The sequence below is a fragment of the Gobius niger genome (assembly GCF_951799975.1).
Source record: "Gobius niger genome assembly, chromosome: 22".
NCBI lineage: Eukaryota > Metazoa > Chordata > Actinopteri > Gobiiformes > Gobiidae > Gobius > Gobius niger.
In genome coordinates, this window is record NC_136873.1 from 6,330,544 (window position 1) to 6,357,950 (window position 27,407).

At 39.9% G+C, this 27,407-nt stretch overlaps 1 protein-coding gene across 1 annotated transcript in view; it reads left to right on the forward strand.

Moving 5' to 3' along the window:
• Window positions 1-6,501: 6,501 nt before the first annotated feature.
• Window positions 6,502-27,407, forward strand: part of tprn (taperin) — a 52,368-nt gene continuing 31,462 nt past the window's right edge. Inside the window, exons 1-2 of the mRNA XM_079581094.1 lie at window positions 6,502-6,890; window positions 9,342-11,210. Of these exons, the coding sequence (XP_079437220.1) occupies window positions 6,537-6,890; window positions 9,342-11,210 (2,223 nt within the window). The 5' untranslated portion in view covers window positions 6,502-6,536. The remainder of the gene's footprint in view (window positions 6,891-9,341; window positions 11,211-27,407) is intronic.

Genomic DNA, 27,407 nt, shown 5'->3' on the forward strand with positions numbered 1-27,407 from the left:
GCTGCGCAGCATTTTCAACAAAAGTGAAAATGAAAGAGAACGACCGAACTATTTCATCACGACATTAGTTACCACGATGGGGCGCCAAACGGCTCCTTTTGTGACCGTGTGGCAGGCATATTGGGGACAGGAAGAGAATTGGAGACAGGAAGTGAATCGGAGCTAGCGAACGCTGGAGAATCGGGGCTACGGTGTTTAGCGCATGCGCAGGCCTGGCATGTTTACGGCAGCTCTTTGATACTTTATTGATCTCACAGATGGAGAAAGTGTTAATTAGGCAATGTGTAAATTATGTCGGCTATATTTATGTAAAATACATTGAAATAAATAATTGTAATGATCATGATAGAAATGATAATAACGATTATGAAAGATTTGACAAAGCAACAGAACAACAAGTTGTAAATTGTGTATATTTATAGAAAATACAAATCATCAAAATAATGATGATGTTGATGATGATGTAAATTATAATAATTATAAACGATCAGATTTAACTAAACAAAAACACAACAATTGACTATTTACAAAATGTACAATCTATGATAATATTTATAGGCCTATATATTTACACACAAGGCAGCCAAATTAAGATTTAAATAGGTTAGTTCCTCATAAAGCCATTCTTTTCAGCGAAAAAACGCGAAAGAAAACATCCTCGTGGCTAGTTTGCATCTATACGACTGGAATAAGCGGAAAAACAATTAAAATTATAAGTAGATATGGTTTAAACACATAAATTGTACCGATCATAAAAATATTAATACATTTTAAAGCCGGTCGAACTTCGCGCCTGTAAGACGCATGCGCAGAAGTACTAAATATATTGTGCTGAGTTAAAACAAACTTCTTTCAAAACAGTACTTTTGATTTTTATTAAAATGATGTTATACAAAGCATTATGTCTGTGTCAAGCTATTTTTTTTATTCGACTCCAACATATTAATTACTGTCTTCTAACTGTCGTAAACATAAATTGGCCATGCGAAGCTTGCGCATGCGCTAAACCCCTGTGTCCAATTCTCTTCCTGTCCCCGATATGCTGCCACAGTGACCAACGCACGGACCTTCTCTTTCAAGAGTAGGAAAGCTCGTCTCATTGGTAGAAGTTATTAGTACCCAAGATTGTGATTAGTGTCTGAGATCAGCAAGGGAAGGGACTTCAGGAACATCTGTTTATGTAATAAATGTACAGAATATCACTTTAACCCCTTAACTCCCACCTGAACCGAGCACATTTTCTCCAGTTTGGCTTTACCCCAGTCCAAAAGCTTCTGGAGAAAAGGTGTGAAAATAGCGACAGAACTGAGACGAAAACAATGATGGAAATGTGAGAAAAAAGTGAGAAAACATTGACAAAAAAAGTGATGAAAAAGTGGCAAAAATGTGAGAAAAAAAATGACAAAAATGTGATACAAATTTGACAAAAAAATAACAAAAATTCGATAAAAAATGGACGATAAAATGTGACCCAAAAAAATGACAAAAATGTGACAAAAGAATTACGAAAAAATGTCAAAAATGTGATACAAATTTGACAAAAAAATGACAAAAAAATGACAAAAAATTGACAAAAAAATGACAAAAAATTGACAAAAAAATGACAAAAAATGACAAAAAATTGATAAAAAATTGATGGAAAAATGACAAAAAAAATGACAAAAATGTGACAAAAAATTGACGAAAAAATGACTAAAATGTGACTAAAATGTGATACAAAATTGACAAAAAAATGACAAAAATTTGACAAAAAAAATACAAAAAATTGACAAAAAATTGACAAAAATTTGATAAAAAAATATGAAAAAATGACAAAAATCCGACAAAAAATTAAAAAAAATGTGACAAAAAAATTACAAAAATCTGACAAAATCTGACAAAAAAATGACAAAAATGTCACCCAAAAAATTACAAAAATCTGACAAAAAAATATAAAAATTTGACAAAAAAATGACAAAAAAATGACAAAAATATGACAAAAAATGACAAAAAATGGATAGGAACAAAACAAAAAAATGATGGAAAAAAAATAAAAATCTGATGACGTGAGGAAACAGATCCTCTCGGTTCAGGCGGGAGTTAAGAGGTTAAAGTTGACCAGGTATCAAAAAATAACAATAAGTTTTTGGTGTAGCGAATTCAAGAACCTTATCACAAATATATAGCCTACTTATGTGCATAATCAGTGTCCAGTTTGTGTTTTAATAGTATTGTCCTACTATCAATATTAAACAGCATTCTCCATTGTAGAATAAATATTTTACAACAATTAGACAAAGCCATAAATGCTCCCCTAGCTCCAGCCAAATGATAGAATGTAATTTAGACTTAAGTAGTAGTTATTGGCATATTCTTTAAAAACAAGTGCCCAAAGACATACTGGTAATTAAAGCCCAGTGATAAATGTTTGATGAGGCACATAATCTGTATAGAGCCAATAATAGGCCTCTCTTACTGCTGATGTGCATGACTTTCATCCGGATTATCGACAGGTGGCGTCACAGGCTTATCTACACAACAAACACAAACAAATCCATGACAGTCCAATGATCAAGCATAGATGTTGTGGTTATTTTTAGAATTTGAAATTAGAGCCATTTATTGATTCATTTTTTTTACAGGATGAGGGACAAAGCAATGACTTAAAGCACAGTGGTCGCTTCAATCCAACCCTGTTTATTTATAAAGCACTGCCGGGATATTTCAGGATTTTTGACATAGGGCCTCATTTCCTAGTTATCCAGAGTGTTGCTGATACCTGGAGATTTTTTTTTTTTTTTTTTTTTAATTAATGCAGTTCTTATATTTGAAGAGTTTCGTGGCGCTAGGCTAGTGCAAGGCTAGGCTTTCTCCAGTTCAGCTTTACCCAAATCCTGCAGGCCAGTGTAACGCCTCATTTGAAAGCTAAGATCTACAAAACTGAATTGATCATCAGATTTTTTTTTGCTGGATTTTTATCTTTTTTTTGCTGGATTTTTGTCACTTTATTATTGTTGGATTTTTGTCTTATTTTTGCTGGATTTTTCTCTTTTTTTTGCTGGATTTTTGTCACTTTTTTGCTGGATTTTTGTCACTTTTTAGCTGGATTTTTGTCTTTTTTTGCTGGATTTTTGTCATTTTTTGCTGGATTTTTGTCACTTTTTTTGCTGGATTTTTATTTTTATTTTTTTGCTGGATTTTTGTCACTTTTTTGCTGGATTTTTGTCACTTTTTTGCTGGATTTTTGTCACTTTTTTGCTGGATTTTTATTTATTTATTTTTGCTGGATTTTTGTCACTTTTTTGCTGGATTTTTATCTTTTTTTGCTGGATTTTTGTCACTTTTTTGCTGGATTTTTGTCTTTTTTTTTGCTGGATTTTTGTCTTTTTTTTTGCTGGATTTTTGTCTTTTTTTTTGCTGGATTTTTGTCTTTTTTTTGCTGGATTTTTGTCACTTTTTTTCTAGATTTTATCTTTTTTTCTGGATTTTTGTCACTTTTTTGTTGAGTTTTTGTCATTTTTGTCGCTTCTTTTTGTCACTTTTTAGCTTTTTTTTGGTTGCGTTTTCATCCTCATTTTCTTCTCGTTTTTTGCCTCTGTTTTGTAGAAGCTTTTCGATTTGGAGAAGACATGTTCAGGTGGGAGTTAAGAGGTTAATCCAGCCTGAGTAAAGTTTACGAGGACTAACCCAAAAGAGGCTAAGATTGGATCGTAATTCTTTTTATTTCCTTTTTTTTTTTTAATGGTTTTATTTTTACAGTGACGAGCAAAGAAGGCGGGTCCGGAGTGTGATTGACAGTCGACGGTTGCCATGGTCAACAACAGAAACGGGAGGGCGAGTGGGCGGGGTTTGACTCGGGCCGGACCAATCAGCGACATCCGGGACTCTGCTGCGGGGCGGAGCGGAGTCTACGGACCGGAGCAGCTGCAGATCCACGACCGCAGATCCACGACCTCCGTTTGTCGAAGCAGAAGCACAAAGTTTAGAAGAAGAAACGCAGATTCCAGGTATTTTAGTACATCATTAAAACTGCTTTCTTAATAATGTCATAATATGAAGCTAATGATTGAGCCCTGTGATGTATGTTTGGATCTAGGAAGGGTCGTCTCATGATCGGAAGGTTGGCGGTTCGAATTCCGGCTCCTGCAGGTGCAAGACTGTCACCCAGGGCCCATGTGTGAGTGTCTTTGGTCTTTTTGCGTGACTGAGGACACGCATAAAGACCAGACAGGTACGAATCAACTCGTCTAAGCTCAGGTAAGAACATATCTCAGTATGGAAAAACGGTGGCCGGTTCCTTTAACCTCTTAACTCCCGCCTGAACCGAGAGGATCTTTTTCCTCACGTCATCAGATTTTTTTTCAATAATTTTTTTTGGGGTATTCAACTCATTTTTGTAACTTTTTTGTCATTTTTTTAGTCATTTTTTTAGTCATTTTTGTCAATTTTTTAGTCATTTTTTAGTCATTTTTTGTCACATTTTTGTCTTTTTTCCGTCAATTTTTTGTTACATTTTTGTCATTTTTTCGTCATTTTTTTGTGATTTTTTATCACATTTTTGTCCATTTTTTTGTGATTTTTGGTCAATTTTTTTCAATTTTTTTGTCAAATTTTTATGACATTTTTGTCCATTTTTTTGTCCTTTTTTGTCACATTTTTGTCATTTTTTGTCCAATTTTTTCCATTTTTTTTGTCACATTTTTGTCATTTTTTCGTAAATTTTTTATCAATTTTTTGTCATTTTTTGTCACATTTTTGTAAAAAAAATTTGTAAATTTTTTTTTGTGACATTTTTGCCACTTTTCCATAAATTTTTCGTCCCTTTTTTGCCAATGTTTTCTCACTTTTTTGTCACATTTCCATCATCGTTTTCCCCTCAGTTTTGTTGCTATTTTCACAGCTTTTTCCAGAAGCTTTTGGACTGGGGTAAAGCCAAACTGGAGAAAATGTGCTCGGTTCAGGTGGGAGTTAAGGGGTTAACAGTAGTGTTGTAAATGAGTATTCTAAATGTATGTACCACTGCCGTTACAAGGCTCCCTGCTCTCCCCATTTGTTGGAGCAATAACATTAATTTAAGTGCAGTAGGAGCAGTGGCTTTCAAGTTATAAGTAAAGCGAATGTAGCTTTCTTTGGGTTTGAGTGCATGATGTGATAGCTCACCAGTGATTCCCAAAGTGGGGTGCAGGGGGGTCTAACAACAAGTACCTTGAAAGGAGTTGAGTAAATGCACATGTATTCACGTGTATATTTGTTAAATTGGACTACTTTAACCCCTTAACTCCCACCTGAACCGAGCACATTTTCTCCAGTTTGGCTTTACCCCAGTCCAAAAGCTTCTGGAAAAAAGGTGTGAAAATAGCAACAGAACTGAGACGAAAACAATGATGGAAATGTGACAAAAAAGTGAGAAAACATTGACAGAAAATTGACGAAAAAATGACAAAAACGTGACAAAATTTGACAAAATGTGATAAAAACTTGACAAAAAAAGATAAAAATGTGACAAAAAAATGAGAAAAATGTGACAAAAAAATGACAAAATGTGATAAAAAATTGACCAAAAAAATGACAAAAATGTGACAAAAAAATGACAAAAATGTGACAAAAAAATGATAAAAATTGGACACAAAAATGACAAAAAATGTGACAAAAAAATGACAAAATGTGATAAAAACTTGACAAAAAAAAGATAAAAATGTGACAAAAAAATGAGAAAAATGTGACAAAAAAATGACAAAATGTGATAAAAAATTGACCAAAAAAATGACAAAAATGTGACAAAAAAATGATAAAAAAATTACGAAAAAATGACAAAAAATGTGACAAAAAAATGACTAAAATGTGACAAAATGTGATAAAAATGTGACAAAAAAATGATAAAAAATTGACAAAAATGTGACAAAAAAATGATAAAAATTGGACAAAAAAATGATAAAAATTGGACACAAAAATGACAAAAAACGATAAAAAATTGACAAAAAATTGACTAAAAAATGATAAAAAATTTACAAAAAAAATGATTAGAAAATGACAAAAATGCGACAAAATATTACAAAAAAATACAAAAATATGGTAAAATTTGACAAAAAAGTTGAGGTTGAGTTGATGACATGAGGAAAAAGATCCTCTCGGTTCAGGCGGGGGTAAAGAGGTTAACGCACTTTTCCCACTGTCATTAAAATGTATTTTCTTCCATATGCGATATTCTCTTTTCACGACACTGAACTGTGAACTGTTTTCATTGGGGATTGTTTTACTCCCTCAATCCGCAGCGGCCCTGAATCCGCAGCGTCTCCGCCCCCGCAGCCTCACAACACCGGACCCAACCAGCCCGTGCGTCGCGAGCCACAGCGCACCGACCGACGGGTAAGAGGAGGCACGGGGGAAACGGGGAGGATGTGTCCCGGCGCGCGCTGAACGTTTCCCCTCACCTTCCACGGAGCCATTTACCCTGCACCCTCCACGCGCCCTCCTTTGTCTTCGCCTTCGAACCCCCCCCCCCCCCACCCCCTCCCTCCCTTCCTTCTTCCTTCTTCTGCGTCCTCTCCGCCGCCGCGATGTCTGGCGGAGGTGATGTCCGCGTCCTCCGCCAGGACCGCGAGGAGCAGCCAGAGAGCCCGCGGATGCCGGCCTGGAAGCGAGAGATCCTGGAGAGGCGGAGGGCGAAGGGTGGCGGGACGGGGGCGCAGGAGGGGAGCCCTGGAGGAGGAGGTGGAGGTGCTGCGGCGGCGGCGGCTGGCCCTCATCGGCACAACGGGAGCGCCGCGGTTGTCAATGGCTCCAAGCAAGACGGTGGAGGAAATGGGCGAAACTACACCATCACCACGGCCAGCCAGCACTTTGGGGGCAACAAAGAGACGCGACACACGGCGGCACCGAGGGAGGAGGATGAGGAGAGCCTGGTGCTACAGGTAAAAAAAAGAGCTCGCGGAGGAGGAGGAGGAGTGCGCGCACGAGACGAGACTTGGCTGGAGGAGGAGGAGGACGCGGTGGTGGGGCTACAGATTTTTTAGGCTACGCACGCACGGAGGCCAATGGAGGAGAGGGGGTTCATGGGGGGAGCGTTCCCGAGGGGTGAGGGATGGGTTCTGGTGTCAGTGTATAGGGCCATGACGCATTTAAATCAACAAGAATAGAACATACTACACACTACATGCAGTAATTAGCTTTCAAATGCTGTCACACATAGCATGAAGAAAACATGTACCAGATCCTGTACAGACCTGACTATACTGGGTCACATTGAGTTATATATGATTTTAGGATACACTAGAATTAAAGTTAACCTCTTACCACCCGCCGAAACCGAATGCATTCTGTCCTCTTTTGGCTGTTGAAAGCTTATTTGAAAGCTAAGACCCACAAAAGTGATCTTTTTCCTCGCGTTGTTGCTGTGTTGTGTCACCTTTTGTATGTTTTTTTTTGGTCACATTTTGGTTGAATTTTTGTCATTTTTTTGTTTATTTTTTGTCACATTTTTGTTGAATTTTGGTTGAATTTTGGTTGAATTTTTGTCAATTTTTTGTTGAATTTTTGTCACTTTTTGTCACATTTTTGTTGAATTTTTGTTGAATTTTTGTCATTTTTTTTGTTGAATTTTTGTCATTTTTTTGTTGAATTTTTGTCATTTTTTTGTTGAATTTTTGTCACATTTTTGTTGAATTTTTATCACTTTTTGGTTGAATTTTTGTCACATTTTTGTTGAATTTTTGTCACTTTTTGTCACATTTTTGTTGAATTTTTGTCACTTTTTGGTTGAATTTTTGTTGAATTTTTGTTGAATTTTTGTCACATTTTTGTTGAATTTTTGTCACATTTTTGTTGAATTTTTGTCACATTTTTGTTACATTTTTGTCACATTTTTGTTGAATTTTTGTCACATTTTTGTTGAATTTTTGTCACATTTTTGTTAAGTTTTTGTCACATTTTTGTTACATTTTTGTCACATTTTTGTTGAATTTTTGTCACATTTTTGTTGAATTTTTGTCATTTTTTTGTTGAATTTTTGTCATTTTTTGTTGAATTTTTGTCACATTTTTGTTGAATTTTTGTCACATTTTTGTTGAATTTTTGTCATTTTTTTGTTGAATTTTTGTCATTTTTTGTTGAATTTTTGTCAATTTTTTTGTTGAATTTTTGTCACTTTTTTGTTGAATTTTTGTCACATTTTGTAGAATTTTTGTTGCGTTCACATCCTTGTTTTCTTCTCATTTTTCGTGGCTGTTTTGGTGGTTTTTTTCCCAAGAAGCTTTTTGATTAGGGTAAAGCCAAACTGGAGAAAATGTGCTCGGTTCAGGTCGGAGTTAAGAGGTTAAACTGAAAGACAGACATTAGGTGGTGAAAAGGAATAAGGTTTGTTTAATGTTTACATTTTACGACTACGTTTTACAGTCATAGTTTGCACGGTCATCACCCTCAGGAGTTCATGAATCCCTGTTCTGGCTTAACCTCTTAACTCCCGCCTGAACCGAGTGCATTTTCTCCAGTTCAGCTTTACCCAAACCCTGTAGGCCAGTGTAACGCCTCATTTGAAAGACCTACAAAACTAAATTGATCTTTTTCCTCACATCACCAGATTTTTTTTCATCAGTTTTTTTGTTGGGCAGTCGACTCATTTTTGTCAAATTTTCGTGACTTTTTTCTCACTTTTTCGTCAAATTATTCCCTTTTTTTTGTCAAATTCTTATCACTTCTTCATCCATTTTTTCTCAATTTTTTGTCAAATTTTTCTCACTTTTTTTGTCAAATTTTTGTCCATTTTTGTCATTTTTTTGTCACTTTTTTGTCCATTTTTTCTCGATTTTTCGTCAATTTTTTCTCACTTTTTTGCCAAATTTTTGTCATTTTTTTGTCACTTTTTCGTCACTTTTTCGTCCATTTTTTGTCCATTTTTTGTCCATTTTTTCTCACTTTTTTGCCAAATTTTTGTCATTTTTTTGTCACTTTTTTGTCACTTTTTCGTCAATTTTTTCTCAATTTTTCGTCAATTTTTTCTCACTTTTTTGCCAAATTTTAGTCCATTTTTGTCATTTTTTTGTCACTTTTTCGTCCATTTTTTGTCACTTTTTTGTAATTTTTTTTTACATTTTTGTCATTTTTTTGTCACTTTTTCGTCCATTTTTTGTCACTTTTTCGTCCATTTTTCGTCCATTTTTTGTCACTTCTACGTCCGTTTTTCCTCACTTTTTTCACATTTTAATCCTTGTTTTCGTCTCAGTTTTGTTGCTATTTTCACACATTTTTTCCAGAAGCTTTTGGACTCGGTTAAAACCGGAGAAAATGTGCTCGGTTCAGGTGGGAGTTCAGGGGTTTAAATATGACTAAATCTCTGCATCCACTCATGTCTTGTCTTGTTGTTGCAGGAGAGCCTCGGCCCCCTGGAGGAAAACCCCTTCATCAAGCTGGAGAAGGAGCGGCGGAGGCGGCAGGACCGGGACAGCGCCGCCCGTCCCGTTCAGCACATCCTGGAGCTCTACGGCAGCGTGCCCGGCATACGGACTATCAGGGCCGAGAACATCATCATAATCGAGTCCGACCCGGAGTTCTTCCCCGACGGCGGGGCCGCGAAGTGGCAGCCCAACGGCGTGAGCGCGTACAGCTCGCTGAACGACCTTTTGGACCGGCGTGGGAGTGCCGTGACCGAGATAAGAGCCAAGGAGGTGGTGATTTACGACACCACGATAAGCAAGAGCGAGGAGAACCTGAGCACCCTGGGACGGCCCGACCACGAGCTGCAGGGTTACGACGATCAGGGGGAAGGGCAGGGGAGGGTGAGCCGCATGTTGCAGAAGTTCGACAGCAACTACGGCAAGCTGCAGAAGAAGTCGCACAGCACGGAGAACCTGCTGGATTTGGACGGTGCCAGTGCCCGGCCCAGACTTTGGTCGCCGAAGCAGGACGCGGTGCCAAAGCCGAGGTTCGAACCGGCGACCCCCTTTTCGCAAACGACGGGGGCTTTCAAACCAAAGGCTGAACCGGAGAGCCCCCTTCGGACTCCCAACCACTCGGTCTACTCCTTCCGCCAACGCTTCGAAGACGGGAGAAGCCCCCCGAAAGACGAGGCGGACGGTCCCAAAGCCAAGGTGCCATGTTCTCCGGAAACCCGTCGCGCACGTGCCAGCGAGTCCGACGCGCCGTCCGCCGCGCTCCGCTCCACCCCGGACTTCGAGATCCGCCCTTCCCCGAAGCCCGATCTGGCCGGGATCCCCGACAACGACACGCAAGCGAGGGCCTTGGCGAATTTGCGTCTCCAGTCCAAGAACTCCTTCACGGTGATCCCCAAACGGAGGCTTGCGGCCGCGGGTTCCCTCCCCGCCGGACCCCGTAGGGCAGTGCCAACCGATGACTTTTCGAAAGCCACTCCGGTCAAGAGTGCGTCCCATGAGAGTTCGAAAGCGCCAGGAAAAGTTGCACCCATTGAAACATCCTCGGCCGTGACAAGACCCCCATCATCCCCCACAAAACACCCATCTTCTCCAACAAAACACCCATCTTCCCCAACAAAACAACCATCTTCCCCAACAAAACAACCATCTTCTCCAACAAAACAACCATCTTCCCCAACAAAACAACCATCTTCTCCAACAAAACAACCATCTTCCCCAACAAAACCCCCATCTTCCCCCACAAAACCCCCATCTTCTCCAACAAAACAACCATCTTCCCCAACAAAACCCCCATCTTCCCCCACAAAACCCCCATCTTCTCCAACAAATCAACCATCTTCTCCGACAAAACCAGTTGCGAAGCCGGTGATCGTTCCTGCCGCTTTCCCTGAAACGTCCGATCAGCCTGAATCGCCTTCCCCGGTACCGGCCAGCCCTACCCCGGGTGTTTCCCCCCCTACGTTGGCCCCTCCGCCTTCCCCTCCCCCTCCGGCCGACCACCTCCCCGTCACGAACATCGACGACATCGAGGTGGATCCGCCCCAGCAGCAGAGAGCGCCCGCCCCGAGCCCTCTGGTGAACCGGCGGAAGGGGAACACCTTCACCGTGGTGCCCAAGCGGAGGGCGGAGACGGACTCGCCCCAGCAGGCCCTGCCCGAGGCGGGGTCCACGCCGGGGTCCACGCCGGGGTCCACGCCGGGGTCCACGCCGCCCCAGGCCCCGTACTCGCAGCTGGGCACGCTCCTGAAGAAGCGGTACCCGGCGGCGGAGGAGATCGAGGTGGTCGGGGGGTACCTGGCGCTCGCCAAGTCGTGCCTGGTCAAGACGGGGTCCGCGGGGAAAAAGGTGAGGAACGGCGGGAGAAGCTTTGGGTTTTGTTTCACTGCGGTTCACGGTTGATCTGTTGGACTTTAGCTTCTTTGTTGCACCACCATCTTCTTCTTGTTCTTCCAGGTTATGAGAGCTTTTCCAGGGATCCACAGATACATAACATTTGATATTATACCTTTTTATACCTTTTAAAACCCCTACACTCGCTTATGGTTCACTTCTTATCAGTTTAACATGCATATTGTTGGAGCTGAACTGGACTGTGAATATCAAGCATTGGCTTAAATGACTTGAATTGAGGAAATGTCTCTTGTTTTCAGCGGTTTTCATTCATTTAGACACTTTTCCTGATCGGACCGAGTTTGCTTTGCTTGTTTGAGGACATTTCAGACCAGTTCTAGGGTAAATCTCGCTTGAAATAAGAAAGTAAAACCGCCAATGAGACAAGACCAATTTTCTTTCCCCATTGGCAAAGAAAATGACCTGAAATAAGGAGGAAATGTATCGAAACGAGTCAGAAACATCTCAGAACAAGTGAAATAATCCAGGACAAATGAACAACGACTTCTTAACCAGTCAAAACAACTAAAATTTGGATTATTATGCTCAAATTGAGATGTTTATACTGATCTAGTTAGTTTCTTTTTGCAGTGTATATAAACCTGATTTCATGGATATCAGCTGAAATATCTTTAATATCCCAATCACGGTCGAGAGCTGAATGAACAGTGTCCAGTTTTTTAATGTCTGAGCTTAAAGGGATATTTCAGGATTTTTGACAAAGGGCCTCATTCCTAGTTATCCAGAGTGTTGTTGATTTCTGGATATTATATGATTTTTAATTATATTTGAAGAGTTTCGTGGTGCTAGGCTAATGCTAGGCTAGTGCATGTCTATGGTAACTAGTAGCCTGCATTAAAAACAGTCTGACCCAAGCCCAGAGCACCTGAGGCAAATCACTTATAACACCAGACTAACTATATACATGTCTGTGTTGACTGAATATTTTTTTGAAATATAACCATTTTGCATTTAAAAGAACTCATAATTGAGCAGCTTCCTGGTTGTAGCTACGCAGCGGCGGAGTGATCTGCTCGGTTACCGGATCTACAGTAGCTTGTTTACCTGCGGCCGCCATTACTACACGTGTAATTCACAAAGGAGCTTTCTATAAATCAGACATGGCAACGTTTGGAGGACGAGCCTATAATTTAGAGGAGGTTTTTAATGCAGGCTACTAGTTACCATAGACTAGCACTAGCCTAGCACTAGCCTAGCACCGCTAAACTCTTCAAATATAAGGACTGCATGAATTAAAAAATATATACAGTGGGGAAAAAAAGGATTTGGCCAAAATCCAATACAATGTCTATGTGAAACTGACCAAATACTTTTTTTCCCCACTGTATAAATATCCCCAGAAATCAACAACACTCTGGATAACTAGGAAATGAGGTCCTATGTCAAAATTCTTGAAATATCCCTTTAAGTTTCCATGGAAAATGTCCGGACATTTACATCCTCAGTAACACATTATTCAAAGAATGAAATAAACACTTAGATCCAAACTTGTAAGTGCTCCAGATACTAACAGGATGTGCCTTCGCTAAAGACACCACAGAGGTTTAAGCCATTAGACCAAAACAACAAAGACAAAAAGCAGATTAGATCCCGACTTGTTGATCAGGGAAATAGCAGCAAGAACAAATCTTTGCGATTCGTATGGGGTGCTCAGTGTCTTTGAGTACCTGGGTCTGTAATGTTGGACACGTGCTTTCATCAGGGCAGTGTAGTTGATGCTAATACATCCACTCACCATCCTGCTGTTTCAATCAATCTTACATGACGAAGCTCTCACTCTGCACTGCAAAAGGTACCCTCCTAAAAACAAGGACATTTTGTCTTGTTTTAAGGAAAAAGTTCTGCCAATGGGGTCAGCATTTTTTTCTTGCTAAGAATTCTTATTTCTAGAATATTTTTCTCATCATAAAACAAGAAAGAAACACTAAATTTAAGCAAATAAATAGCTAGAATTAAGCAAAATGTCCTCAGAAAATGGAATAATTTAAGGAAACATTCTTATTTTGTGAAAAATTGTGGGTATTTCACTTAAATGTTGCTTGATTTAAGCAAAATTTTCTAAATTACACACATTTTTGAGCAAAATGTTGTTAATAGATACTAATATTTAAGGAAAGTATTGCCCGCATGACCCGCCTCCATGATGTGGAGCCAGGCTGATGGTCAGAATCACCTGGCTGGAGGATTCACCTATTGTACATGTTTTTAGTGGTAGACACGGGGAGAACATGCTCCACACAGAAAGGCCTCGTCCTGGTGGGAATCGAACCCAGGACCTTCCAGCTGTGAAGCTGAGGCTCTAACCGCTGTGCCACCGAGCCGCCCACTTTAAAGAATGGAATGTATTTTCTCTCTGTGAGAATCAGTTCTTACATTAAGAGCTGTTGATCTTAGTTTTTCTTAAAATAAGAAAAAATTTCTAAAACTGAAGAAGATTCAAAACATTTTCTTTCTTCTTACAAGAAAAATGAGAATGTTTTTAGCAAATATATCTGAACAAGAAATGGCTAGATTTTATTTCCTAAAATAAGATTTTTTTTTCTCAAGAAAACTTTGCAGGTAAAACATTATTACTTTTTAGGGGAAAAATAAGAACTTATTTCTTAAAGTAAGACATTTTTTACTTGCTCAGAATCCACTTTTTGCAGTGCGGGGCTCTGATTTCGATGCATTTTTATTTGGTTTGGGTTCAAGGGAAATATTTGATCCATCCAGTCTGTCTGACTTTTGTTATAGTCCTGATATGCTCCGCTGATATCACACTGAGACAAAAGAGCAGGGAGCGTTTTGACCTTTGATAAATCCGTCTCGTCGTTGCTTTATGTCGAAGCTCAGATGCCAAACATTCCTGGAGCTATAGTTCTGCGTGTTCTGCGCTAAGCTGTTAAGAACCAGAATTGAGAGCAAGTGGAAGTGGAGCAAGGAGCCCCTGCCACCGCCTCTCCTGATCAAATCAGCTCCAAACGTGACCAACGCTGGTCTTTGGCCCAGACCAAAAGGGGTTTGGTCGGGTCTGCTGGCACTGGTTTTCAAACTCTGGCACCTTTTCTTGTTGTTAAAGCAGCTCTGTATTACTTTTCACACAATAAATAGAGCAAAATACAAGCTTTTTTATTGGTGGGAAAGATTTCTGGTTTGGAATTCAAAGCGAGAACTTGGTTGGACTTTTGTCAGACTTTTGCATGTTGTTATCGCATTGGATTTAACCTCTTAACTCCCACCTGAACATGTTTTCTCCAAATTCTGCAAATCTAAAAGCTTCTTCAAAACAGAGGCGAAAAACGAGAAGAAAATGAGGATGTAAACGCAACAAAAAAAGCGAAAAAGTGACACAAAGAAGCGATAAAAATGACAAAAACGCAATAAAAAAGTGACACAAATCCAGCAAAAAAAAGATAAAAATCCTGCAAAAAATGACAAAAATCCAGCAGAAAAAATGACAAAAATCCAGCAGAAAAAGTGACAAAAATCCAGCAGAAAAAGTGACAAAAATCCAGTAAAAAAAAGACAAAAATCAAGCAAAAAAAACGACAAAAATCCAGCAGAAAAAGTGACAAAAAGACAAAAAAGACAAAAATCCAGTAGAAAAAAAGACAAAAAGACAAAAAAGACAAAAATCCAGTAGAAAAAAAGACAAAAAGACAAAAAAGACAAAAATCCAGTAGAAAAAAAGACAAAAATCCAGTAGAAAAAAAGACAAAAATCCAGTAGAAAAAAAGACAAAAATCCAGTAGAAAAAAAGACAAAAATCCATCAGAAAAAAGACAAAAATCCAGCAGAAAAAAGACAAAAATCCAGCAGAAAAAAGACAAAAATCCAGCAGAAAAAAGACAAAAATCCAGCAGAAAAAAGACAAAAATCCAGCAAAAAAGTGACAAAAATCCAGCAAAAAGTGACAAAAATCCAGAAGAAAAAAGAAAAAAATCCAGCAGAAAAAAAGAAAAAAATCCAGCAAAAAAAAAGACAAAAATCCAGCAGAAAAAAGACAAAAATCCAGCAGAAAAAAAGACTCAAATCCAGCAGAAAAAAGACAAAAATCCATCAGAAAAAAGACAAAAATCCATCAGAAAAAAGACAAAAATCCAGCAAAAAAAAGACAAAAATCCAGCAAAAAAGTGACAGAAGAGCAGCAAAAAAGTAATAAAAAAGTGCTAAAAACACACAAGGGGAAATAAAAAGTGACGACAATGGCAAAGAGGAGAGAATGCATTTGGTTTTGCCGGGTGGTAAGAGTTTAACAATCTTTCTCCGGTCTGCCCTTTTTTCCTTTGTTGAAACAGTAAAATGAGCCGCTTAGATGACACACTTCCCAAACACAGTGTTTCCATGACAACAATAAGCAAAACTTCAGGGAGAGTCGGCGGTGAAACAGGAAGTCGGCTAAGTAGTTTGTCTACAGTGGAAGACGTAGAGATGAAAAGTTTCTCAAGTCCTGACCTATTTTTTAATGTTACGCACAGATGTAACTTCACAAAACAGAATAGAATCACACTAATGGGAACTGTGCATGGAATGTTTTTGGATAACTTTCTGTCGGCCATTTTTATGTACTGATGATCATTACTGAAGAAGATAACTGTAAAAACAGAGACCCACGTTTATGTGAAGGAACCAGTGAGTCAGTGTTTAAGTTTGCTCAAGACGTTAGCATGCTACCGGTTAGCATTTAGCTTCAACAGCTCAGTTCTGACCTCTCCAAGAGAAAGCCCTGAACGACAAACATCTGGTTGAGCTGTTGCTGTAGTATTTCCTCAGTGTTCATAGATTTTGTTGACTGAATATCTTCTTCAAAACAGAGGCAAAAAACGAGAAGAAAATGAGGATGTAAACGCAACAAAAAAAAGCTAAAAAAGTGACCAAAAGAAGCGACAAAAATGACAAGAACTCAACAAAAAAGTGACAAAAATACAGCAAAAAAAAGATAAAAATACAGCAAAAAAAGATAAAAATACAGCAGAAAAAATGACAAAAATACAGCAAAAAAAACACAAACATACAGCGGAAAAAATGACAAAAATACAGCAAAAAAAGACAAAAATACAGCAAAAAAGTGACAAAAATACAGCAAAAAAAGACAAACATACAGCAGAAAAAATGACAAAAATACAGCAAAAATAGATAAAAATACAGCAAAAAAAACCACAAAAATACAGCAGAAAAAATGACAAAAATACAGCAAAAAAACCACAAAAATACAGCAGAAAAAATGACAAAAATACAGCAAAAAAAACACAAAAATACAGCAAAAAAACCCACAAAAATACAGCAGAAAAACCCACAAAAATACAGCAGAAAAAACACAAAAATACAGCAGAAAAAACACAAAAATACAGCAGAAAAAATGACAAAAATACAGCAAAAAAGTGACAATAATTGACTGATGACAGTTGCTAACCGGTAGCATGCTAACCTCTTGAGCAGCTTAAACACTGACTCAGACTGAGACTCTGTCGACATGACAAACTGTAAACATCACAGAGAAAAAATGTTCTGTTTCTCTTTGATGTGTTAATTTAGTCTTCAGAGTGAAGCAGATCTTCTAAATCCTGCTGTAAACAGACACACAAACGTGTGTTTTTACTGTTTTCTTCTTGAGCAATGCTAACGAGTGCACAAAAATGCCACCGTCAGTCAGTTGTCTTTCATTTTCATCCTGAGTAGAGATACTGTTAGATGTTGCAGTACTGTGTAATTCTATTTCGGTATTCAAAATGGCCGCCGGGACTATGTGTGTTGTCATTGGAAACGCATGTATAGAGTAATGACTTCTTCCTGTCGATAGAATCATGTTTGGAATATAACTGACCTGCATCACATGAATGATCGCATTTTGAGGGACTATTTTCTAGCAGATCACTCCGCCGCCGCGTTTTTTTTGTCTTTCGTTCCCCTTGGGCCTTTCAGTGGTCAACCGTGTAACCCCTACCTCAAAAAATGACAAAAATGTGACAAGAAAAATGAAAAAAAATTGACAAAAAAATGGAGGAAAAAATTTCAAAAGTGTTACAAAAAATGTGACAAAAAATGACAAAAATGTGACAAAAAAATGACAAAAAATTGATTAAAAAATGACGAAAAATTGATTTAAAAAATGATGAAAAAATTACAAAAATGTGACAGAAAAGGACAAAAATGTGACATAAATTTGCCAAAAAATGACCAAAATTTGACAAAAAATTGACGAAAAAATGACGAAAAATTTATTTAAAAAAAATGACGAAAAAATTACAAAAATGTGACAAAAATGTGATAAAAAATTGACAAAAAAAAGGACAAAAATGTGACATAAATTTGCCAAAAAAATGACCAAAATTTTACAAAAAATTTACGAAAAAATTACAAAAAATTGATTAAAAATGACGAAAAATTGATTTTAAAAAAATGACGAAAAAATTACAAAAATGTGACAAAAAATGACCAAAAAAAATGACAAAAATGTGCCAAAAATGTGATAAAAAATGGACGAAAAAAAGGACAAAAATTTGATATAAATTTGACACAAAAATTACCAAAATTTGACAAAAAATGACAAAAAGTTACAAAAATGAGTTGAATACCCAACCAAAAAAAAAATCTGACGTGAGGAAAAAGTACCCCCTGCTAGGTCCTCGAGTCCCCTTGTTGGGAAACACTGGCTTATACAACCACGAAGCTGATGCTGCTCAAATATAAGGTATTTTAAATGCAAAATGGTTCAAAATATTCTATGGACACAGACATTTATATGGTTAGTCTGGCGTTATAAGTGATTTGCCTCAGACTGTTTTTAATGCAGGCTAGCTGATACCATAGAAATGTGCTAGCCTTGCATTAGCCTAGCGCCACGAATCTCTTCAAACATAAGAACTGCATGAATTACAACAAAAATATCTCCAGGTATCAGCAACACTCTGGATAACTAGGAAATGAGGCCCTATGTCAAAAATCCTGAAATATCCCTTTAATTCGTAGCTGGTAGTTCACCAATTCAACAAAAAATGTCTCCATAAATGTATTGGGAATTGTCCGGGACAGTGTGGGTGTAGCCCTGTGCGTGCCTGCAGCTCTGCGCTGGCCTCGTGTCCATGACTTGACCTGCTCCGGGCCTAAGTGGATTAAGGGCTAGTGTTTACACAGCCACTTGGAAGGCTTGCGCCGCATGTGGCGTTCACTGTCCCTCCGGATAAAGCGTGCTCCCGCCACTGACCCGACGCTGAGACGCTTTAGTGGGTTACGGTCGTCCAAGCTCATCAAGCCTGTCGTGTCAGACCGGCTCTGGAACCTAAAGCAGACTTGGAGTCGGAGCGAAATGACATTGATAAGACAATTTTGTTGCAGCGTGAGACGGTCTTTGTTGTGACGAGCCAAATCACCCGATTGGAAGGAAAATATTCTGATAAAAAGCAGTTCTATGATGATACTCAAACACATCCACAAAGAGCAGTGATGTTTCTACTTTTTTTTACAATGTGTTTTTACAATTTGATTCCAGTTTCAGTGGCTCAGTGTCAGACTCGTGTTGTGTTGTTTCCCCTCATTGTTCTGAACACAGCTTGAAGAAATCATTGTTAAAGATTTTGTTGGTTTGATGTCATCTGGATGGATGGATGGATGGGTGGGTGGATGGATGGATGGATGGGTGGATGGATGGATGGATGGGTAGGTGGATGGATGGATGGATGGATGGATGGATGGATGGATGGATGGGTGGGTGGATGGATGGATGGATGGATGGATGGATGGATGGATGGATGGATGGATGGATGGATGGGTAGGTGGATGGATGGATGGATGGATGGATGGATGGATGGATGGGTGGGTGGATGGATGGATGGATGGATGGATGGATGGATGGATGGATGGATGGGTAGATGGATGGGGAGATGGGTAGGTGGATGGTTGAATGGATGGATGGTTAGATGGATGGATGGTTAGATGGATAGATGGATGGATGGATGGATGGTTAGATGGGTAGATGGATGGATGGATGGATGGATGGATGGATTGGTGGGTAGATGGATGGATGGATGGATGGATGGATTGGTGGGTAGATGGATGGATGGATGGATGGATGGATGGATGGATGGATGGATGGATGGATGGATGGATGGATTGGTGGGTAGATGGATGGATGGATGGTTGGTTGGTTGGGTTGGATGGATGGATGGATTGTTGGGTAGATGGATGATGGATGGATGGATGGATGGATGGATGGATGGATGATGGGATGGATGGGTAGATGGATAGATGGGTGGATGGATGGATGGATGGATGGATAGATGGGTAGATGGATGGATGGATGGATGGGTAGATGGATGGATGGATGGATGGGTAGATGGTTGGTTGGTTGGTTGGGTTGGGTTGGGTTGGATGGATGGATCGATCGATCGATGGGTAGATGGATGGATGGATGGATTGTGGGCCCAGACAGCACTAAAGCAAGTTGCTTAATTGTCCCAAATCAATAAATAAGTAATAAAAATGACTTTTGCTTTTGCTCAAAATGTCAAATTTTCACGATTTAACATAATAGATGAGCAGTTTCCGAAACTGTGGTTATATTTGCTTCTTCAGGTGACGCTCTTTATACCCACAATTAGCATACTTAGGTCTATTATATGCCTGGTTTTGTCTTGATTTGATCTTAATCTTTGCCTGGTGGTTCCTAAGAAAATCTAACATCTAATATTTGGTGTGAAATGTCATAATATGTTTGCGCAGGCTCTCAATCATCCACTAAATATTCATTGAAGTTGAAAAAATGTGCTTCTTCTTAGCTCTTGTGGTCAGAATGTGACCCTAGACCCGAGCCCGAGCCAGGAGACGGGCACCAAGACAGCCAACACCCACCTATTCAAGTTGTTTACTCAATTAGCCAGTCTTTGTTTTGCTGCTGAGACAGAGAAGTGTGATGATGAACCGGCAGAAACAAAGGAGGCTTGTACCCGATCAATAGGGCGTTTTAGAAAAGGGACAAGGCGTTCCTCAGTCTAGACTAGGCCGCTGCTCCTCCCCTAACTCCACCCTCAAACCACCTCTTCTCCCTAAACAGTATTTTGACTTGTTTGTCCTCAAAGGTGTGGTTAGAGGCTTCCCGATGAAGCTGCAGCAGAGCATCACAAAGAAATTGAGTGATACTGTTAGCAACTTGAATAGGTGGGTGTTGGCAGTTTTATATAAGAGAGCTCTGGGTTGGGCACATTGTCACATTCTGACAACAAGAACTAAGAAAAAACAGAAGCTAAAAGTCATCAACTTAAGGCGAGACACTGCAGGTGAATAGGGAAAAAATGTATATTTACAGATGTCAATTTGAAACTGTTGCTGTCGATCACTGGCATAAATCTGAGAAAAAAAATACATGGCAAGTTTTCTGTCATTTTATCTTTTCATATAAGAACAAGGTGTTTTATGCCTAAAAATGCCCCAAATTTCCCATCTTTTCGGCGACGAAATCTGAATAATGGATAGAGCTACATTCAAATTTATGGTTTCATTTTATTGATAAATGAGTTGCCAAGACTTTTTCAGAGGGGATTCTGGATTTCTTGTTTAGTTTTAAAATAAGCTGTTTTTTAGTGGAAAAATTTGTAAAAAAATAATGTTCGCCTTATTTTCTGACATTCAAAACTCAATAAATGGGGTTTAGGGATTAAATAATAAATAATCCCTCTGAAAAAATCTTCCAAATATTGTTCAGTCCAAGGCTGGAAAATGTGAAGTCTTTAGGTCCGACTGACGTGGACATAGTGTCGCCACAATGACAGAAAAATGTGTTTTGAGAAAAAGACCCTTGAAATTGCATTCTCCCATATAAGTCTATGGGGGAACATTGAATCAGCGCAATATTTAAACATGTTATTGTGAAGATTAGGCATATTTTTTGTTTCCGGGTGAAAGTTTATATGTTCAGAGACCAATTTGGCCCAAAACCTGAAAACTGAAAAAATTGGGTTTTGCCTGTAGTGTCTCCCCTTAAAACAAAAAACAAAAGCCAGAGTCAGAGTTCACATTTTAAAGCCTTAACCGTGATAAATCTCATAAATTAGCTACGATGCTAAATGAGAGTGTGGTTTCATGGACAAATAATATATAAACGATCATTTTGTTATCGATTAATCTTTCGACTATTTTTACGATCAATCAATTAATCGCTTGGCTGTGAATGGTGTAGGATTTTAATTTTTATCACATAAAGCTAAAGTGGCGCCGCTTTAGGACATGTTGATGGAGAAAACTTAAAGTAAATGTTTGTTGGAGGCTCTTAGTGCTAATTCTGCTTCCTGATTGGATGAGACACAGACGGATATTCATGAAATTTACAAAGCACAAAAAACTACAGACCCTTACTATTAAAAACAAAGTAGGTTTTCATCAGAAATACTATATTTTCATGTAATTTTGAGTCTGTGTGCAGCAATTAATCGATTACTATTTCAATAATCGAGTTGTTTCAGCCCTAAAAAAAACAACCTTCATATTTGGGTCGTATTTGCAGCGACTGAAAAGCACTGGATCTCTCAGTCTATGATCCATAAAACCTTTTCAAATGTTTTCTTGCTTACAGCTTCCATGTCACGAATAAAACAAGACATCACTTTCTGCTGTTCGGCGTTTAAGAAGTACTCGTGTTTAAATTTCCGTTTTTAATGAAGCATTCACGGGGCGCGCCGGGGCTCCACGCTCCTCCTCACCGCCGGTTGTTGTTGCCGTTTGATCTGCGCGAGGGAGTAATTACCCGTCGCACGGAGGTTTTAATTACAGTGTGTAAGCGCTGGAGGCCGTGCGGCTCCTCTGCTCTTCTTCTTCTTCACTGCAGCCTCTGGCCCCGAGTCTCGAGGGAGCCCGTTTACAACAGTGTCGTTGTTAGCGTCGACGATCTAGGGAGACGGCCTGGTTATTTTCAATGGAGAGCCGGAAGAGGAGGGTTGGTTATTGGTTTTTGCGCCAGATTCGATCCTTGTTTCTGCCATAAACATTACTGTGACGGGATGTTGTGTCTCAGGGACAAAACACAAGGTTCATCTCCCCAACCTCCCTTTTTGTTCTGTATCGGTGCATGAGGGTGTGTGAGGGTGTGTGAGGGTGTGTGAGAGTGTGTTGAGGGTGTGTGAGGGTGTGTTGAGGGTGTGTGAGGGTGTGTGAGAGTGTGTGAGAGTGTGTGAGGGTGTGTGAGGGTGTGTGAGGGTGTGTGAGGGTGTGTGAGGGTGTGTGAGAGTGTGTGAGGGTGTGTGAGGGTGTGTTGAGGGTGTGTGAGGGTGTGTGAGGGTGTGTTGAGGGTGTGTTGAGGGTGTGTGAGGGTGTGTTGAGGGTGTGTGAGGGTGTGTGAGAGTGTGTGAGAGTGTGTGAGGGTGTGTGAGGGTGTGTGAGGGTGTGTGAGGGTGTGTGAGAGTGTGTGAGGGTGCGTGATGGTGTGGTGAGGGTGCGTGAGGGAATGGTGAGGATGTGTGAGGGTGTGTGTGAGTGCGTGAGGGAATGGTGAGGGTGTGTGAGAGTGCGTGAGGGAATGGTGAGGGTGTGTGAGGGTGTGTGAGAGTGTGTGAGGGTGCGTGATGGTGTGGTGAGGGTGTGTGTGAGTGCGTGAGGGAATGGTGAGGATGTGTGAGGGTGTGTGTGAGTGTGTGAGGGAATGGTGAGGGAATGGTGAGAGTGCGTGAGGGAATGGTGAGGATGTGTGAGGGAATGGTGAGGGTGTGTGAGGGTGTGTGAGAGTGCGTGAGGGAATGGTGAGGGTGTGTGAGGGTGTGTGTGAGTGTGTGAGGGAATGGTGAGGGTGTGTGAGAGTGCGTGAGGGAATGGTGAGGGTGTGTGAGGGTGTGTGTGAGTGTGTGAGGGAATGGTGAGGATGTGTGAGGGTGTGTGAGAGTGCGTGAGGGAATGGTGAGGGTGTGTGAGGGTGTGTGAGAGTGTGTGAGGGAATGGTGAGGGTGTGTGAGGGTGTGTGTGAGTGCGTGAGGGAATGGTGAGGATGTGTGAGGGTGTGTGAGAGTGCGTGAGGGAATGGTGAGGATGTGTGTGAGTGTGTGAGGGAATGGTGAGGGTGTGTGAGAGTGCGTGAGGGAATGGTGAGGATGTGTGAGGGTGTGTGTGAGTGTGTGAGGGAATGGTGAGGGTGTGTGTGAGTGTGTGAGGGAATGGTGAGGGTGTGTGAGAGTGTGTGAGAGTGCGTGAGGGTTTGTTGAGGGTGTGTGAGAGTGCGTGAGGGTTTGTTGAGGGTGTGTGAGAGTGCGTGAGGGTTTGTTGAGGGTGTGTGAGAGTGCGTGAGGGTTTGTTGAGGGTGTGTGAGAGTGCGTGAGGGTTTGTTGAGGGTGTGTGAGAGTGCGTGAGGGTTTGTTGAGGGTGTGGTGAGAGTGCGTGAGGGTTTGTTGAGGGTGTGTGAGAGTGCGTGAGGGTTTGTTGAGGGTGTGGTGAGGGAATGGTGAGGGTGTGTGAGAGTTTGTGAGTGTGTGTTGAGGGTGTGTGAGAGTTTGTGAGGGTGTGTTGAGGGTGCGTGAGGGTGTGTTGAGGGTGTGTGAGGGTGTGTTGAGGGTGTGGTGAGGGAATGGTGAGGGTGTGTGAGAGTTTGTGAGTGTGTGTTGAGGGTGTGTGAGAGTTTGTGAGGGTGTGTTGAGGGTGTGGTGAGGGAATGGTGAGGGTGTGTGAGAGTTTGTGAGGGTGTGTTGAGGGTGCGTGAGAGAATGGTGAGAGTGTGTTGAGGGTGCGTGAGAGTGCGTGAGGGAATGGTGAGGGTGTGTGAGGGTGTGTTGAGGGTGCGTGAGGGTGTGTTGAGGGTGCGTGAGGGTGCGTGAAGGTGTGTGAGGGTGCGTGAAGGTGTGTGAGGGTGCGTGAGGGTCCGTGAGGGTGCGTAAGGGTGTCATGAGGGTGTGGTGAGGGTGCGTGAGAGTGCATGAGCGTGTGGTGAGGGTGTCTGTGACGATGATCCGTGTTTAGGTGTGAATCTGGTGTTTATTCGAGACAAAACTCTCAACTGCACCCACTTTCTGCACCTCTTACACTCAACACTATCGATTTCCAGGGTTTCTGCAGGGCATTAAAAAGCATTAAAAGTCATTGTATGAATCGTTCCAAAATTAAGACCTAAAGTCATCAACGAGCATTAAATTGGCAGAACCGGCTACACACTATCACCCTTTATTTCATAATAATTCAAGGACTAGTTAGCGACAGGAAGCCAGTGCGGAGACCTGAGCACTGGACTAATACAGCCAATCCGTAATACACAAAAGCCTGTATCTGCCTCGTTTGCCCAGTCCTGGCTCCTCTGTGAGACCTGCTGTAATCCGGGTCTCGGACTGAAGCCAGATCCTGCTGCTCCGATGGAAACACTGCCCGGTCTGTGCCAGGAGACCAGCCCTGGACCAGTGTCTCTCAGTCAGAAACCATGTCGAGGATTACCAGAACTGTAATAATTATGCAGCAATACACAGAATTACAAGGAGCCAGTATGGATGGAACTATTACTGGCTCCCAGCTCCTGTTTAACCTCTTAACTCCCGCCTGAACCGAGAGGATCTTTTTCCTCACGTCATCAGATTTCATTTTTTTGTTGGGTATTCAACTCATTTTTGTAATTTTATGTCATTTTTTCGTCCATTTTTTATCACATTTTCGTCATTTTTTTTGTCTTTTTTATGTCATTTTTTGTCAATTTTTGTTATCACATTTTTGTTATTTTTTCGTCCATTTTTTTCACATTTTTGTCACATTTTTTTGTAATTTTTTGTAATTTTTTTGTCATTTTTTGTCATATTTTCATCAATTTTTTGTCATATTTTTGTAATTTTTTGTAATTTTTTGTAATTTTTTGTATTTTTTTGTAATTTTTTGTAATTTTTTTGTCAATTTTTCATCAAAATTTTGTCAAATTTTCATCAAATTTTTGTCTTTTTTTTTGTCAATTTTTTGTAATTTTTTGTCAATTTTTCATCAAATTTTTGTCATTTTTTTTGTTACATTTTGGTCAATTTTTGTCACATTTTTTGTAATTTTTTTGTCATTTTTTGTCAATTTTTTGTTATTTTTTGTTATTTTTTCGTCAATTTTTTCGTCAATTTTTGTCACATTTTTTTGTCAATTTCTGTCACATTTTCTGTAATTTTTTTGTAATTTTTTGGTAATTTTTTTGTCCATTTTTGGTAATTTTTTGTCAATTTTTTACCACATTTTTGTCATTTTTTTGTCAAATTTTGTAACATTTTTGTCATTTTTTTGATCATTTTTTGTCAATTTCATGTGACATTTTTTGCGACATTTTTGCCTCTTTTTCATCAATTTTCCGTCACTTTCTTGTCAATGTTTTCTCACTTTTTTGTCACATTTCCATCATTGTTTTCGTCTCATTTTTGTTGCTGTTTTCACACCTTTTTTCCAGAAGCTTTTGGACTGGGGTAAAGCCAAACTGGAGAAAATGGTGCTCGGTTCAAGCGGGAGTTAAGGGGCTAAATAAAAAAAAACAAAAGCCAGAGTCATAGTTCACATTTTAACCGTGATAAATCTCATAAATCAGCTCCGATGCTAAATGTGGAGTGTGGTTTCATGGACAAACATGGACAAAGCTTTTGATTTTCTCTCTTCTCTTCAGCCCGAGTTTGGAATCATTCCTCTGTAGCCCTCGGTCCTATTCACTTCCTGCCTTTTGTCCCTCATTAGACGGGACAGTGCCGTTGTCCCGTGTGTCCTCATGAGCGTACAGCGCCCTGCTCCTTTCTTCTGAGGGCAGGGCCAAACAAAAGCTCCGGCCGGGCCCCAGCTCTGTCATCTGTGTGGAATTCGCCTCCGCGTAGATGAGAAAGTGGGTTTGTGTGGGCTCCGCTTTTCCATCCGAGCGCGTTTTATAAGGAAGCTGGCGTTTTTTTTTTTTTTTTTTTGCCGTTCCAGATGGTTTTCATGACGCAAGTGATTTTCCTGAAACCCGTCCAGAACTGAAAGCACGGGGAAACCTGGAGTAGCATCTGCCTTGTACTGTTATCAACAAACATGCTCTTTTTAGCCATTTTCTGGTGGAATATGAACTTATTTATAACGCATGAATAAAGTCAAGTGTTAAATCGGGCCCATATGGATATTTTTTCACAGCAGATTGTTCAGTAGAAGTGAAAAAACGGAAGTCGTAGCTAGCGCTAGCTAACCGTTAGCATTAGCACGATGCTAACATGTAGCATTATGTTAGCATTCTCTGTTATTTATGTATTTATGGGCTGTTGAACCACTTTGCTCCTCTCCATGTCTTTGTTTCTTCATAATTCAGTGTTTGTTAACCTCTTAACCTCCCATTTTCTCCAGTTTGGCTTTACCCTAATCAAAAAGCTTCTTGGGAAAAAACACCAAAACAGCCACAAAAAATGAGAAGAAAACAAGGATGTAAACGCTACAAAAATGTGACAAAAATTCCACAAAAATGTGACAAAAATTCAACAAAATGTGACAAAAAATCAACAAAAAAGTGACAAAAATTCGACAAAAAAGTGGCAAAAATTCAACAAAAATGTGGAAAAAATTAAACAAAAATGTGACAAAAATTAAACAAAAATGTGACAAAAATTCAACAAAAAAGTGACAAAAATTAAACAAAAATGGGGCAAAAAATTAAACAAAAATGGGGCAAAAAATTAAACAAAAATGGGGCAAAAAATTAAACAAAAATTCAACAAAAATTCAACAAAAAAAGGACAAAAATTCTACAAAAATGTGACCAAAAAAAAAAAAAAAAAGAAACATAACAAGGTGACACGACACAGCAACAACGAAAGGAAAAAGATCAGTTTTGTGGGTCTTATCTTTCAAATGAGGTGTTACACAGACCTATATAATGGCCAAAGAGGACAGAATGCATTTGAAAAATTGGAAAGCATCGCCAAATTTATCCTCAGATTATAAACGCTGCCTGATAATGAACATTTAGGCGATTGTCTCACTACATTGTTCTACATTGACCGTCAATGGAGGACACTGTAGATATATGAGTGTTGCAGTAGCTCTTTGTAGCTGTTCCCTGGCGATGCTTTTCTGAACATTCACCGCGGTTGATAACGCGGCGTCTCCCCCCATGCTCCTCCCAGCTTCCTGTGATCCCCCCCCCATCGCCTCCCTCCGTCTCCCGTCTCCGGCAGACCGAGGAATTATGGAACAAATGTAGGTCAAGAGCAGCGGCGC